This window comes from Narcine bancroftii, chromosome 4 (assembly GCF_036971445.1).
Source record: "Narcine bancroftii isolate sNarBan1 chromosome 4, sNarBan1.hap1, whole genome shotgun sequence".
Taxonomy (NCBI): domain Eukaryota; kingdom Metazoa; phylum Chordata; class Chondrichthyes; order Torpediniformes; family Narcinidae; genus Narcine; species Narcine bancroftii.
Genome location: NC_091472.1, coordinates 268,769,715 through 268,786,615, shown reverse-complemented (window position 1 = coordinate 268,786,615; position 16,901 = coordinate 268,769,715). Strand labels below are relative to the sequence as shown.

The following is a 16,901-nucleotide window of genomic DNA, read 5'->3' as shown; positions in this document are numbered from 1 at the left end:
TGGTAGAACTTAAGAGGAGTTCATGAGAGTAAACAAGATAGGATTAATGCGGGATTAGACTTCATGGGTGAGTGATGGCACAAACTCAGTGAAGGGCTTATTTCCATCTCTCTCCCTCTATGGCCCACCAGGTCTGTGGCGATCATCTATACCATCCAATTTACTCAGGGAAGGGCTTATTTTTCTCTCCCTCCCTCCCACCAGGTCTGTGGCAATCATCCATACCATCCAATTTACCAGCACTTAGTCTGCAGCAATTAAAGTGCTCATCCAGATACTTACATGATGTGTGAACACCTGCTCTCTCAGGCAGTGGTTTATATATTCCTATCATTCTTTCAATGAAAATACACTTCGTTGGGTATGATGTCACTCCTCCATTTTATTTTTATATAATTGTGCAAGTACATACTCAGATTCCTTTGAAAACTCCTCATCCTACATCTGTCCTCTAGTTATTGATATTTCTGTCTTGGGAGAACTTCCCTACCATCTATGCTGTCCATGTCTCTCATAATTTTGTGCACATCAATCTGGTCCCCCTTTAATGTCATTCACTCCAACCAAGCCTCGACTCTCCATCTTTCCGTATAATTGAAGAGTGCCTTCCCAGGTAGCATGTTTGTGAACCTTCTCTGTGCCTTCCCCAATGTCCTTCTCATGATGGGTTACCAGAAGAGCCCTCTCAATTCCAACTATGGTTTGACCAATATTTTATAAAGGATCAGAATTTATTGTCATGAACAAGACATGAAATTTGGTGTTTTGCGGCAGCATCATGGCGCAAACACTCATATTATAACCATCTTACAGAATTACGATGCATAAAAATGATAAAAATAGTGCTGCATGAAAATTAAGGCAGTGCCTTTGGTATATTGATTGTTCAGGAATCTGATAGCAGTGGGGAAAAGCTGTCCTTGTGCCATTGAGAGCTCGTACGTTTCACCAATGGTAGCAGAGTGAAGAGGGCGTGGCCTATAAGGATAGAGGCTGCTTTTTTTAAGACGCCACCTCATGTTGATGACCTTGAGGTCTGGTGCCTGTGATGTCGCAAGTCAAGTTAACAACACTCTGGAGTTTATTCTGGTCCTGGGAGTTTGTGCCTCCAAACCAGACCATGATGCAACCAGCCAGAATGCTGTAGAAGTTTATGAGAGTCTTCAGAGACAGACAGAATCTCCTCTGACAACTCACAAAGTATAGCAACTGGCGAGCCTTCTTTGTGATTGCATCAATATGGAGGCTCCAGGACAGATTCTCTGAGATGTTGACACCCAGGAATTTGAAGTTCTTGACCCTCTCCACTACTGATGAAGACTGGGTCGTGTTTCCCTGACTTCCTTGTTGTCCTTACATCATTCACCATCTGGTCCCCCTTTAATGTTTGCTAGGTCTTTGATGAAGGGCTCAAGCCCGAAATGTTAGTTATGTATATTTTTATTTGCTATATAATGTACACTGTTTGACCTGCTGAGTTTCCCCAGTATTGTGCTTTTACTTACTGTGGGACCTTCCATTTAGATCCTATGCTTTGGTCAATGTAAGATAGCTATGATGCTATCTGCTGCCATAGGTCATTGTATTGGGAAGAGTTGTGGCTGTCAGGAGGACAGACCAGCTACCAATCAAGGTTTGATTCTGCCCCACCCATTAGTGCAAACCTTGCTGTTGGTTCCCTGTAAATTACCTGGACTGGAGTCTCCAGCCAACTTGTTTCTTCACCTTTGGCCATTGGCTGTTGTAATTAGATTAACTCTCCTGGCACCGAGCTATTGTCTCCTTCTAATGACCTGGGCTGGACCTGCTAGCACTATAAAGGTACCATGTGTTCTTTGTTCTCTCTCTTTGCCAGCTTGGGACCACCCTGCTTCACTCCAGGCCTAGAAACGGGGAAGGGCGCAGGAGAAACTGTTGGTAAGATGTGCACTATTAAAAGGGTTGGGAGTGTTTAATTGGTGTCCCTTGTAGCATAGAGCCATTCCTAAACAGAGTCTAGGGGTGGTGGGTCGTCATAGTGATTCTTCCCTGATCACTGCATGTACCATTTCATTGTATGTGTGTGTTTATTTTGTTCCCTCACTATTTTCCCCACGTTCGTTATTAATTGTCCACTGTTACTTTCCCATGGCTGCTGTAAGCTGTGTGTGTGCTGCATCTGTTACTATTTCCTACACTTGCCTTCTGTAAATAAAATCCTTCCCCATCAAAACTGTGTCCAAAGTCCTTGCCTTTGAGACCTACCAAACCTGTTTCCTCACTCACAACAGTCGTACACAAAAGTGCTGGAGAAACTCAGCAGGTCATGTAGCAGCCATTGAAAGCCACATTCTTCTTCAGACACACTTTCAGGTGTGGTATCCTCTCTTGCTGCTGTAGTTAGTTGGATTTGGCAAATGCAGCTTGCTTCATGTGTTCAGTGAGATGAGTTTACAAGGTTCATACTGCTCCACATACGAATTAACATTTAAAAAAAAATGTTTTTGAACACTGACTATGTTGTTTACGATAATTAACTTTTCCATTAATTTTTAATTTTCCATTAAAATTCTGCATTCTTGCCCTTTTAGGTTGATCTAGTGCTGACCATTGCCTGACTATGCCTGTAACTCACCATCTTCCAGCAGTTGTTCTCTTTCAGCTCCTCGTCCTTCAAGTAGATTGTGGGTTCAACAGAAGTGTGAACTTTCATAATGTAATGCCACCAATATCTCGTAAGTAAATATAATGACCACACATAGATATTGGCCTTGTTGTTATAATGACCTTCCCTGTATGTTGTAAATCATTGCAGTGACTGGCAATAATTCTCTTTTCACATTGCAATTGTCAAAGTGGTTGAAATGATGGAATCAACATGCTCACAAAGCATTATTTTCACAAAGCATTTTAGCTGATAGGAGAGCAGGAAAGCACAAAACCGCCATTGACCTTTTGGTATCAATAAAAGTAGAATACCACATCCTGACGAGGGTTTCCACTTTGGAACCAAATCAAAACATTACCTCTTTCTCTGAATTTCCACTCAAACTATGAACCTGGGCAACTGAGGAAAATATTATGATGTATATTTTTAAAAATGCTAGAGAAAATTCTTTGCTCTGGTAATTTAATAATGTTTGATCAGTGTCGTTTTAAGCCTGCCTGCTTTTTGCTTGTACCCTGAAGGGCTCCGGCACGAACCTCACACTATGAGATCCTAGTGTGTTTCTTCAACATTTCCATTTATTTTTTACAACAAAGAATCAAGAATCAAATTGTAGATGCTGAAAATCAAAAATAAAAACACAAAGAATTTAGCAGAGGTGGGCATCATGTATGGGAGTCTGAATTACCATTTTGGGTTGAAGACCTTCCATCAGAACTTGAAAAGAGAGTAATTAATGATAAGTCACAATTTAAAAACTGCCGATGCTGGCAATCTGGATATTTCTTTCCCTAATCTGACAAAAGAGCTTGGAACCCGAAACATTAATTGCTATGCTGTCTGACCTGCTGAGTGCATTTTAGCATCTTTATTTTATGATGCTACGTGTTCAGTTCCTGCAAGAACCTGACAAGTATCCATTCATTTTTGTCTATCAAAACTGAATGCAGCCAAAAAGTAAATTGAGTTGGCTTCCTATTGGAAATATCACTGCTCATAGCTTTAGTGATGGTTCAGGCCTTTGTTGTACATTAGGCTGCAGGTACACCACAGCTGTGTTATATGGCGAGCTCTCCACTGGCCACCGTGACAGTGGTGCACCAAAGAAAAGGTACAAGGACTGCCTAAAGAAATCTCTTGGTGCCTGCCACATTGACCACCGCCAGTGGGCTGATATCGCCTCAAACCGTGCATCTTGGCGCCTCACAGTTTGGCGGGCAGCAACCTCCTTTGAAGAAGACCGCAGAGTCCACCTCACTGACAAAAGGCAAAGGAGGAAAAACCCAACACCCAACCCCAACCAACCAATTTTCCCCTGCAGCCGCTGCAACCGTGTCTGCCTGTCCCGCATCGGACTTGTCAGCCACAAACGAGCCTGCAGCTGATGTAGACTTTTACCCCCTCCATAAATCTTCGTCCGTGAAGCCAAGCCAAAGATACCACAGCTATGACAATGCAAAAGGAACTTCCTCTGCCCTATGCTGAGGCTACGATGTGCCAGGCAGTGAAATTGCTTCTTCCTGTCAGCTGTTGATTTGATGAACAGTATCCTGTAATTGAGTAAATCATTCCAAAAAATTTTATATTTATTTCAAATTATACCTTTATGTATATATGTAATTACTATGTGCTGTGTATTGCATGTGTATGCGTGTTCACCATGGTCCAGAGAAACACTGTTTCAACTGGTTGTGAATCAGAATCTATTGTCGTCAGCATGTCACAAAATTTGTTGTTTTGCGACAGCATCAACAGTGCAAACATTTCTATAAAATTATAGTTAGAATAAATAAATAATCTCAAAAATAAGGGAAAGTGGGGTTGTGTCAGAAATCTGATAGCAGAGGGGTAACAGCTGCCCTTTTGCCACTAGGTGCTCATCCTCAGGCTCCTGTACCTCCTTCCCGATGGTAGCAATGTGTTGAGGGTATGACCTGGGTGGTGGAGGTTCTTGAGAATCGAAGTTGCTTTATTTTAAGACACCACCTCTTGTAGATGAAGTCTATATATACAGATAGATGATACTGAACTTGAAAGCATATCTCTCCCCATTTATCTTGCATCCATAATGTTGGCAAAGTATTGTCTCGAATGAGGTGTCAGGTTACTGCTAGAAAGCATTGCTTCAGGCAGGGAGGTGGATAGTTTTATACTCTCTCCACTTCTTACACAGGGCTCTGTTCTCCAGAAGTCCTCAATCGTATTCCAAATATTGCTCTGTTTTGAGCAGCTATGGACCAGAGATTCCCAGAAATCACTGCAAATATCAGTGTGATGTAATTATTTACAGGTGATCCCAATGCAAAGGGGAATTGCCTAAGAATGGGAGAACTGAATTTTCAGGGATTTGGGAAGAGGAGGAATTAAAGTTGAATAACAGCCAATATGGGCTCAGGGGGCCCAATGATGTCCTTCCTCACTGTAACATTTAGTGCTCTGGCTATGTTGTTGTTTTAACAGAATGATTGCCTGATCATCCTTCCCTGAGCCTTTTCTTTCTATTTGTAGCAACTCCATTTTCAAACAGCTTCAAGTGCTTCACTTGCAACAACGCTTTGAACAATTATGAGTGCAACAGATGGGCTGAAGATAAATGGTGCCCTCAGCGTGAGTACCCTACAGCCAAAGGCATGTGGTGGCTCTCTTCAGCATGCTCTTTGTGCAAAATGTGCTGCTTCAGGTGGGATTGATTGTCCAGAGGCTTCAATGTCGCTCATCGTCTATTGGAATAAAACACGAAAGTCTGCAGACACTGTGATTGAAGTAAAAACACAATGCTGGAGAAACTTAGCAGGTCAAAGAGCAAAGACAAAGATACATAACCAACGTTTCAGGCTCAAACCCGAAACGTTGGTTACGTATCTTTATCTTTGCTATATAAAGTACATTGTTTGACCTGTCGAGTTTCTCCAGCTTTATGTTTATAATCTTTCAGCAGGTTCATGGTCATGTAGCTGAATCTCCACATCAGCGGACATAATGCAAGGGATGACGAGATCCAATTGCATTGAATTTACACTGTAGGAACTGACCTTCAATATACATTGAGTCTGGAATAAAACAGCATGAAACGGGCCATTCAGCCCATTGGGTCTCTGCTGACCATCAAGAACAGTAATTTTATCCTCCCCATTTTCCCTTCAATTCTTCCCAAATTCTGCCACTTTCTCACAAGGGAGTAATTTAAGAATGGCAAATTAACCTAACAAACAATCTGCACATCTTTGGGATGTGGAAGGCAATTGGAGCACCAGGAGGAAACCAGCTTGGTCACAGGGCAAAGGTGCAATCTCCACACAGATAGTAGTGGTGGTTGGGATCAAACCCAGAGGCTGTATGCTGGAAGGCAGTAGATCCTCTAATTTTTGCACCACCGTTGTTCCAATTCTTTTAAAAGTTTTGACTCCTGGTGGAATCAATACAATTTAGAATTACCTTTCTTTGCCCTTGGTGAATAGGTATAGACATTCTTGTCAGATCAAGGTAGATGCTAGTGATGCTCAGGCATCCTTTGAGATAAATTGAAGAAATTTCTTGATATTAAAGTAATTGAAGGATATGGGGTGCAGAAAAATGACCCTGGGATAAAAGATCAGCCATAGTCTTATTGAAGGATGGAGAAGCCACGTCAAGCCAAATAGCCTACTCCTGCTTCTATTTCTTCATATTCCTCAGCATAGAATGAGACCATTTAACTCAGTGACTGAGCTGGGACTTCATGCATAATGAATTACTGATGTGATGACAGTCTACAATATGGCTTTTGTTTCTTGAAGCACATCTCTTTGAAATTATTTCTTATGCGTCCCCAAACTATCCAATTAGTTTAATCTCCTTTAAGCATATCAGTAATGTTAAATCTATTAAAAAAAATTTTTAATCCCCTATCGAGAAACAGCTGCGAGAGCAAAATCTGTAGTTGTTTTATTGTAGTAGATAAATTTTCTGGAAAAAAGATGGTCTTGCATGCAAATTTATAGCGAGTACTCACAAGCAAATGTTGCAATAAGATACTACTTGAAGTAGAACATAGAACAATACAGCATAGTACAGGCCCTTTGACCCTCGATGTTGCGCTGGCCCCATATATTCCTTCCAAAAAAAAAAGAACTAAACCCTCTCTACCCTATAACTCTCAATTTTTCTTTCATCCACATATCTGTCTAAGAGTCTCTTAAATGCTTCCAATGTTTCAGATTCAACCACCATCTCTGGCAAGGCATTCCAGGCACCCACAACTCTCTATGGGGGGGGGGGGGGGGGAACCTACCCCTGATGTCTCCCCTAAACTTCCCTCCCTTAATTTTGTACACATGATCTCTGGTATTTGCTGATCCTGCCCTGGGAAACAGGTGCTGGCTGTCCACCCTATACATATCTTTCATAATCTTGTAGGCCTCTATCAAGTCTCCTCTCATCCTTCTATGCTCCAAAGAGAAAAGCCCTACCTCTGCTATCCTTGCCTCATAAGACTTGTTTTCCAATCCAGGCAATATCCTGGTAAATCTCCTCTGCACCGTCTCCAGAGCTTCCATATCTTTCCTATGATGAGGTGACCAGAACTGAACACAATTCTGTAAATGTGGTCTTACCAAAGATTTGTAGAGTTGCAACATGACCTCTCCACTCTTGAACTCAATCCCTCTATTAATGAGCCCAGTACCCCATAGGCCTTCTTAACTATCCTATCAACCTGTGTGCTGACCTTGAGGGATATATGGATTTGCACCCCAAGATCCCTCTGTTGAACCACACTCTTAAGTAACCAACCATTAACCCTGGACTCATCCTTCTGTTTTATCCTTCCAAAATGCATCATTTCAGATTTATCAGGTTTAAACTCCATCTGTCACTTTTCTGCCCAACTCTGCATCCTGCCTATATCCTCTTGAATCCTAAGACAACCTTCAGCTCCATCCACAACTCCTCTAACCTTCGTGTCATCTGCAAATTTATTGACCCATCCTTCCGCCTCTTCATCCAGGTCATTTATAAAAATCACCAAGAACAGGAGTCCAAGAATAGATCCTTGAGACACTCCAGTAGTCACGGACCTCCAGACAGAATACTTTCCTTCCTATACTATTCTCTGCTTTCTTCCTCCAAGCCAATTTTTTTATCCACACAGCCAAGGTTTCACTGATCCCTCATGGGGACCTCATGGGGGATCATGTCAAATGCCTTGCAAAAATTCATGTAGAGCACATCTATTGTCCTGCCCTCATCAATTTCTCATAGATCCTATCTTTAAGAATCCTCTCCATTAGTTAGCCCACCGCTGACGTAAGACTCATCAGACTATAATTCCCATGATTCTCACTATTACCCTTTTTTATTTGACATTCTCAATTCTTCTGGCACCTCCCCTGTGACCAATGAGGATTCAAAGATCACTTCTCACAGCAGCCTGGGGAATATTGCATCCAGCCCCAGGGACATCAAACTTGATGTTTTTTCGAAGATCGAACATTTTCTCTTCCTTAATCTCTACAATGTCCAGCACATAGGCCTGTTCAATTTCAACCTCACCATAATCAAGGTCCTTTTCTCTTGTGAATACTGTGGCAAAGTTTTCATTTAGGACCTCCCCAACCTCCTCTGCCTTCAGACACATGTTGCCTCCTTTTTTCTTTATCGGCCCCACCTTCATTCTCGACATCCTTCTATTCTTCACATACACATAGAATGCCTTGAGGTTCTACATACCAAGGCCTTCTCATGCCCCCCCCCCCCCTTCAAGCTCTCCTAAGTCCTTTCTTAAGCTCCTTTCTGGCTATCATATACTTCTCATGAGCCATTCCTATTTCCTGCTTCCTATATCCAATGTAGGCTTCCTTCTTCCTCTTGACTAGTTGCCTGACCTGTTTCATCAGCCATGGTTCCCTTTTCCTACCATCCTTTCCTTGTCCCAGTGGAACAAGCCTATGATGAACCTGACACATGGTCCCTAAACTTCCTCCATTTTAATTCTGTGCTTTCACCCTTGCACATGTGTTTTCAATTTACTCTTCCTAGTTCCTGCCTCAAACCCTTCATAATTAGCCTTTCCCCAGTTAAGCAGTATCCCATTTTGACTCTTTTATCCTTTATGAAAGCTATGTTGAAGTTAAGGGAGTTGTGGTCACTCTCGAAAATGGAATTCTACCTAAAGGTTTCATCTCACGACTGTGCGATTGTAAGGGCCTCATGCTCCTCTCTTGTAATTGATCATTACATTTCAAAATGCTTCCATTAAGATTGTCAATAGTCAAAGAACATTTTTTATATAAAATAAAGACGGTATGTAGAAAAATATAAAAAATTTCATGACCAGAGTGTGAAGGTTTGTGACTTAGCAACATTGTAGTAGCCTTGCGTCAGTTATAAAGGTGGTAATTGTCATTCCACTTGTATTTTAGGTTCCCATTTATTTGTACAAATGGACCAAACTTCAAAATTGCGAGCAGCTAAATGCCTTATTTTATGCTCAACATAATGTTCATATAGAAAGAAAGGATTTCAGAAAATAAAACTATTGGCAACCTGGTTTCACACTGGTTTGCAAAAGTCTGACAACATTGCTATCTTTTTATGACACAGACACAAAGTATTGCCTTACGGTGCACAGATTTACAAGTCATGGCAGGAGTGAATCAGTTTCAAAGAGATGTGTTACAAAGGAGGAATGCCATTCTGTGGGATGCCATCATATCAGGAAATTTGGTAATACGGTAAGTCCTGGGATAGCCAGCTTGTATTGAATGGTCTCAGTTTGTTCTATGGGATATAACCACGTAAGTAACCAAGTATGTCATGCATTAACTAAAGAAATATTTGCATTTATATAGTACCCATTCTTTTTTAATTTTTTAAAATTTTTCACACTATGAACCATACTAACCAAAATACACACAAACATTTCCCTCTTGAATATACACAGTGTCATTTTCTCCCCTTTTTCCCCCCTCCCTTCCCTCCCTCCTTCACCCCCCCCACCACCCAGTCAACGTTCAACCTATATGATACATTAAACCCATTAAACAATGTCATCACACAATGAAAATAAACAAGAAATTTGTGTCTTATACTTTTACATACTGGGTCAGTTCATTTTGTCTTTTTCTCCTTCTGTCATTTTAGGTGGTGGAGGTCTGCGGTAGGACTTCTCTGTTGTGTTCCATGTATGGTTCCCAAATTTGTTCGAATACTGTGATGTTATTTCTTAAATTATATGTTATTTTTTCCAATGGAATACATTTATTCATTTCTATGTACCATTGCTGTATTCTCAGGCTACCTTCTGATTTCCAGGTTGACATAATGCATTTTTTTGCTACAGCTATCATAATAAATGTTTTTTGTGCTCCATCCAAATCGAGTCCAAGTTCTTTACTTCTTAAGTTACTTAGAAGAAAGATCTCTGGATTTTTTGGAATGTTGCTTTTTGTGATTTTATTTAATACCTGGTTTAGATCTTCCCAAAACTTTTCCACTTTCTCACATGCCCAAATTGCATGTACTGTTGTTCCTGTTTCCTTCTTACAACGAAAACATCTGACTGATACTGTTGGGTCCCATTTATTTAACTTTTGGGGCATGGTGTATAGCCTGTGTAACGAATTATATTGTATCATCCGTAACCTCGTGTTTATTGTATTTCTCATAGTTCCGGAGCATAGCTTTTCCCATGTTTCATTCTTTATCTTTAGATCTTGTTCCCATTTTTGTTTGGGTTTACAGCTTGTTTCCTCATTCTCTTTCTCTTGCAGTTTGATAAAGGGGGGAAACTGAGGATAGCGCTAGATAAATTAACAGAATGGTACAAACAAGGGGGCTTACAGCTACCAAACTTTAAGAATTATTATAGAGCAGCCCAATTAAGATACCTATCAGATTTTTATCAAACAAGGGAAAAATCAGATTGGACCAGATTAGAGCTAGATAAAATAGGGGAGAAGGTACCTGAACATATACTATATAAGTGGGATGAAAAGCTGGTGCAACATAGGAATTCACCAGTACTGCACCATCTCCACAACATTTGGAAGATTCACGTAGAAAGGAATAAAACAAATTATCAACTACCAAAATTAATATTGACGCAAAATCAACTAATCTCTTTCACAATAGATAACCTTTCCTTTAGAGAATGGGAGAGCTAAGGGATCAAAAGAATAGAAAATTGTTTTTCGGGAAATAAATTATTATCTTTTGAACAAATAAAGGACAAATATGGTATAACTCACGGTACAATGTTTGCATACCACCAGCTGAAAACCTACTTGAAGGACAAATTGGGAAGCAGACTGAGGTTACCAGAAGGAAGCAATTTTGAATATGTGATTACAGACACAATGATAATTAAAAGATATAGTACCCATTCTTGACATCACTTTAGACCTAGTAAAATATTTTTGAATTGTCACGCAGGAATATAGCCTACAAGTTGGCTAATATTTTTGTGACAATTTAGAAAGACAGCATTCTAATAATCTGTCTTAGAGGTCCTGTAGGAAAAAATATTGGATTTCTCCCCAGCCTTTATTGAATATTGCCATGGAATTTTTTTTTTGAACCAACAAGAAAACAAACGAGCGTTGATTTTAATATCTCCTGTCACAGACACTTTTTACATTTAAAAACCCACATTATTGCCGTATACACAACCTGTCTCTGGAAGCCAGCTTGCTTGTTCTCATAGAGCAGAAGAAATGCCAGGTCAGAGAATCCTTTTACAAAGCAAGCCGGCTTCCTGGAGCAAAAGAGGTGGGACGTCACATTCCTTTCCCATTTGGACCCAGCAACATGACTCCCCCTTTTACACTTACCCTCCCTTCGCCTCTGATACTATTTCGCTTGGCGAATAAAAGATGGGTTTGAAATGACTACCCCAATCCACTCTTGTTCCATTTATATAGAGGTGGGCAAGTTGTTTTTAAAGGCGGATTATACTCTGTTTAAAGTATCAGTGTAAAAGGGTAACAGTACCTCATTCCTTCAACACTAGACAGACATCGTAGATTTTGTGTTGAAGTCTCTGAATATAAAGAATAGGCCTGCCAGTGATCCCTAATGAATAAATGTAACGAGAAATTCTTATCACCGAAACATAGAGAGAAAACTCATTATCTTTAAAAAGGGTCCAAAATGCTCCTGGAAGTTGTCATCCTGTTAAATGGACACTTAAGCACGAGATGTGCTCTTAATCCCATCACTTTAAAACATACTTAACTGTAACAAATCCTACCTGTAATTTAATACAATTAATGCTCTGGACCCAATGGAGAATGCTTTCATGTGGCTAGAGTGATATTTTTCTCTATATTCTAATTGTAGTCTCAAATTTAGAATAAATTAATAGATTCTTGATTAGGAAGGGTGTCATAGGTTATGGACAGGAGAATGGAGTTGAGAGGAAAAATGCACTATCCATGATTTGAATGTAGTAGACTCAATGGGCCAAATGGCCTAATTTTGCTCCTTCTTTTTAATGGCCTAGATATGATCTGGGTCACTCTTTTGCTCATATGTATTTTATCATAAAGAATCAAATGTAAATGGTGATTTTATCTTCTCTATCTAAAAACATGAATGCTTGAAAACGGAACAAATTTTATTTGGGTGTAAGGAAAAATACTTTCTTCTTTGTCTTGATACAGAAATAAATCTTTTTTTGTGTTATTATACTACTTTCTATTTGCACAAGCTGTATCTGACTATGATTGTCAACAAAGTGATGTGCTTTTTGCTATTTACCTACACTGGTAATTTACAAACCAGTTTGAATTAGATGTATTTCACTATTCGGAGGGTCAGAGACATGATCGCCCACATCAAATGGCAAGGCACCTGAACATACTCCACTAAGACTATACAGATAATGAATTTCATCCCATCTTTGCATGATTTAAGAAATAAAGAATTTGCTCTTATCCTGTTTCTTCTAATTTCCTTTATAATGTGGTGAGCCAAATTATCAATTGCTTGTTCAGCTTTCTCTCCATTCTTTCCTTCCTTTAACCAGTGCAAAAGGATAAGATACCAAAGGACAATCATTGTCTGCATCTGGCAACAACCATATTTACAAAACATTCTCCAACTTATCATACTTGCTTTTCTTAATCAGATATTCCCAGAAATGTGCATAAAATTCCACAACCTGTTTTGAATAGATGCAATTAAAACAAGATCAGTTGGGTTTGGAGCATTTTCTCAATAGAGCCTAATTGTGTTGACATTTGTGTGTGGTGCCTTGGCAATTTGTAGGGAAATTAAGAGTCAGTAAAAGTGGGGACAAGCAGAGGTGCTAGCGAGAGTGAAGCAGAAATGCATAGTTCTATGTCTGCACTGGAGAGGAGGGTGACTTTAATCAGGATGTACTTTGTTTTTGTTTCAGGAGTGCATTTCCTGTTGTGAAGGGATGATCTGCAACATTGAAGTGCCAACGGATCACACAAATGCAGTGTTTATGGCTAAGCAGAAGCATAGGTTACCTGTATCTGCCAGCATCAGGGTGCAAAACATAATCTGGATCTCCGCACTTCTTCCAGTTCTTCTGATGGTATGATGCTACAGCAAGTCAAGTCCAACTCAATTCTTTAAATACATCAGCCGCATTGTCTGATACCAGTTACAGATGAAAAATAAGTATCATATTCATGATATTCTCAGGGATTTGCGCCTGGGAGCTGATGGAGCTTGATACCATTTTGTGTACTCCATATCACACAAGGTCTGGATGGGAGAAACTACTGTCATGATGGACCTCTGACATAGGATCTGTGACTCCTGATCATCAAACAAGGAAGGTCCGAGAAAATTTAGGGAATGGGAGAAATAGAGATTCCTTTATTGTATATGACATCTCTTTTTCTGGCCTTGCTGAAAATGATGCTATATATGCACAGTGAACCTTATGGTGATATTGCTTTCTGACAGCCAGTGAATACAGTTATAATTCATGAAGATAGGTCTGCAACCTATTTGGCCACAGATCATTGGAGCTACAGAATTCTTTTTAGGTATTTGCATATGTATCTTCAGTTCAAGTTACTGGAGAGGAAACTTCATTCTTTCCCCACCCCAAACTGAACCCAATAATCCAAGGTAAATGTTAGTTTCATTTAATATAGCCCAGGAGGAAATCAACCAACTCAGGAAAGACCAAACATTGAATATGGGCGACCCATGGTCTGATTTGACAGGTAACTCCCAAATGAGTTCAAAAGTACAGAAATAGACATGTTAATTAGAGACAGAAAATTTGTTCAATTTGCTCAAAACTGATCACAATATAGTTCCTTAACCACCTACCACCAACAATCTCCCACAAATAAGATCCCCTTTCTTACATTCATTTACAACTGATGCAGAAAAGCCATTTCTGTGGCAATAACTTGTTGGATTTTAGTTTCCGAAGTAAATTTATTTCAGCAACTTAAAAAATCTAAAAACAATAGCCTTCATAACCAATTATAGTTAGATTTTATAAATAATGTTATGTCCAAGGTAGATTTAGTGTAGTTAACCAATGAAAGAGCAATGGCTAGAGTTGGCCAAAGGCTACAATTGAAATTCTAGAAAACTGAAGTCATGCTGTGTACCTGGTGATAGAAACAGAGAAAGAAAAACACTCTCAGATTTTGTACATTAAATTGGATTTGTACTGAGTGAAATAGTTTCTTGTGGAAATTGTGAACCCATTGAATTCATGAAACAAAAGGAATGGTTCATGACTCTGAGGAAAGTATATTGAGCTCTACTCCTGCATTAGGTACTTCTATGAGACCTTTGACATTCACTAGATCACACTTGTGTCACTTCCAACAATACACACCCACTCCCTCCGAAGCAACAATCAAAATAATCTCTTCAAGTGCAAACACCTGCAAATTGGAGGAACAACTTCTCATCTGTCTGGGCATGGATGGCATTAACATTGACTTCTCATGTCTCTATTAAACCCCACAAACCTTTTCTTCTCCCTGTGGCTTTTCCTCCAGCTCTCCCTCTCTCTTCCTTCTGTCTCCTTTCACAGAGCCAAAATCAATTCTCACCTTTCCTCTAATGCAATTAACAACTTTTGACAGTTGGTCTGGACTCCTCCCTCTGCCATTCTTCAGACGCCTTCCTGTTTGAAGAAGGGCTCAGGTCCAAAATGCCAGTAATATATGTCAACCTCCTATAGACGCTGCAAGTCCGGTTGAGTTCCTCTGGCACTTCTGTGCATTTTTACTCAAATACTAGTGTGGCCTTGGATCCAGAGGTAAGAGTAAAAACTGGTATGATTGAAGGAAAATAATCTTGTCTGTGCCTGATTAAAGCATGGAGATTTTCTCTTTTAGTTATGAATGTTCCATCTTAGTGGAGATATTGTTGAATAAGAATATTGTGATACAACCATCAATCATTGCAATGAGAAAACTATTTGGAATAAAAGCTTTATTATGGATTTACAACCAACCTTGTACATTGAGCCCTGAATTCTAATTACATGGGAAGGCTATGGAGAGAGAAAAAAAATCATTCCTAAGGGATGAACTCTCCAGCCCTTCACTTTCAGAGTGCTTAGTTTATACACATGCTTCATGAAGATGTTCCTTGACCTACTGAGTTTTAAACACTTTGTGTTTTTATTTCAGATTTCCAACATCAACAATTTTTTTCAATTTTAGTTTTTCCTTCTGTAATTTGCAGTTGTGCTCCTCAACACTCGCTACCTATCCCAAGATATGGTATCATTTGCAAATTTACGATGTATCTTTGATTCAGAATAATTAAAATATTTAAACAGATGTGAACTCCACATCGATCCTTGTGTAATACACAACCCACCTCTTGTTAAGAATTGCCCTTCACTTCGACCCTCTGCTTTCTGTATTAAAGTTTGCTGGTAATCCATTTTGAATAGATTGCCAATGGATTTCATAGGATGGTTCCTGCATGATGAATTGTAACATATGTATCATGTTGTACAAGTTGGCACCTTTCCCTGTTGATCCAGACCCTCATCACACAGGTTTGGTTAGTATTAAACAAGGTAACCTTGATTAGAGGGAGGGGTAGATCAGATTTAGTTTTTAGGGTGTTTTATCTTGCTTTTTATTAATTTTTATTTGGCTTAACTTGGTAAATATGGGTTTAACATGGTTATCATAGATTAATTCAATTACTTGTTTCTTATGTGGATCAAAGAACTGTCTATTAGAGTTCCATCCATTTTTTTCTTGTATGTATATGAGATGACTTGTTATGTGTTTTCCTTAAAAAATTGTATCTATATTTATATATTATACAATAAAAATATTTTAAAAAAGAAAAAGAAACTCTAGAAAGTTGAACTTCCATCTGTCAGATGCGGCAGAACACCAGGTTTGTTTTAAATTTCTCTAAATTCCAAGTATGAAGCAATTTTTTAAAAATGGTGTTTCGAAGGTGGGAGGACCTTCTCCAGCCGGTCATTGGTGCAGAGCAGACACTATGGCTTGAGCAGTGGGATGTGAATCAAGCTGACATTTGAGGTGCTCCTCAAATTTTTTGTTCATTTGATGATTATTTTTGGAACCAGAGATAACAGTTAGCACGATCCCTTTACAGCATCAGTGATTGGGATTTGAATTCTGTGCGGGCTGTAAGGATTTTAAAGATTCTCCCCTGCCTGCGTGGGCTTTTCCTGGGGGCTCCAGTTTCCTCCCACCGTTCAAAATGTACCAGGGCTGTAGGTTAGAAGTAAAATATGAGAATCTACAGACATTGTGGTTGAAGTTAAAAACACAAAGCTGGAGAAACTCAATAGGTCAAGCAGGGTCCTTTACACAACCAGTGTTTTGGGCTTGGGCCCTTTATCAAGATATGTAGTTAATTAGGTGTAAATTGGGCAACTTGGATTTGTGGGTCGAAATGACCTTTTACTGTGCTGAGTGTCTAAATTTTTAAAAAAATTAATTCCACCAGAAATCTGTAGGTAAAATATTGGACATTGTTTTGTTCTGTGTTCAAATAGAGGACAATCCTCACTGAACTACAAGGAATGTCTTTGAATACATTTAAAGTAACGGTAGCTTTTATGGCCTCTTTGTAGTTGATAGTTCATTCTTAAAATTGAATATTGAGTAAAATACTGCAGGTAGTAGCCACAATGAACTCTGGGAAGAAAATCCCTTCTTTATTCATATATATAGCTGACTCTTTAATGGGTTCTTTTAGAATTGAATCTATCTAATAAATGTTAGATAGCAGTTCTCTAACATCATGTTACATGTGAATATAGGCATTA

General features: G+C 39.3%; 1 protein-coding gene across 1 annotated transcript; it reads left to right on the top strand.

Annotated features, from left to right (window-relative positions):
- The first annotated feature begins 1,851 nt into the window (after positions 1 to 1,851).
- lypd6b (LY6/PLAUR domain containing 6B) lies at positions 1,852 to 15,741 on the top strand. Its single transcript, XM_069930515.1, has 5 exons — positions 1,852 to 1,917; positions 2,571 to 2,714; positions 5,156 to 5,254; positions 9,227 to 9,357; positions 13,023 to 15,741. The coding sequence occupies exons 2-5, from the start codon at positions 2,600 to 2,602 to the stop codon at positions 13,191 to 13,193; spliced, it is 516 nt and encodes a 171-aa protein (XP_069786616.1). The 5' UTR covers positions 1,852 to 1,917; positions 2,571 to 2,599; the 3' UTR covers positions 13,194 to 15,741.
- Positions 15,742 to 16,901: the final 1,160 nt, after the last annotated feature.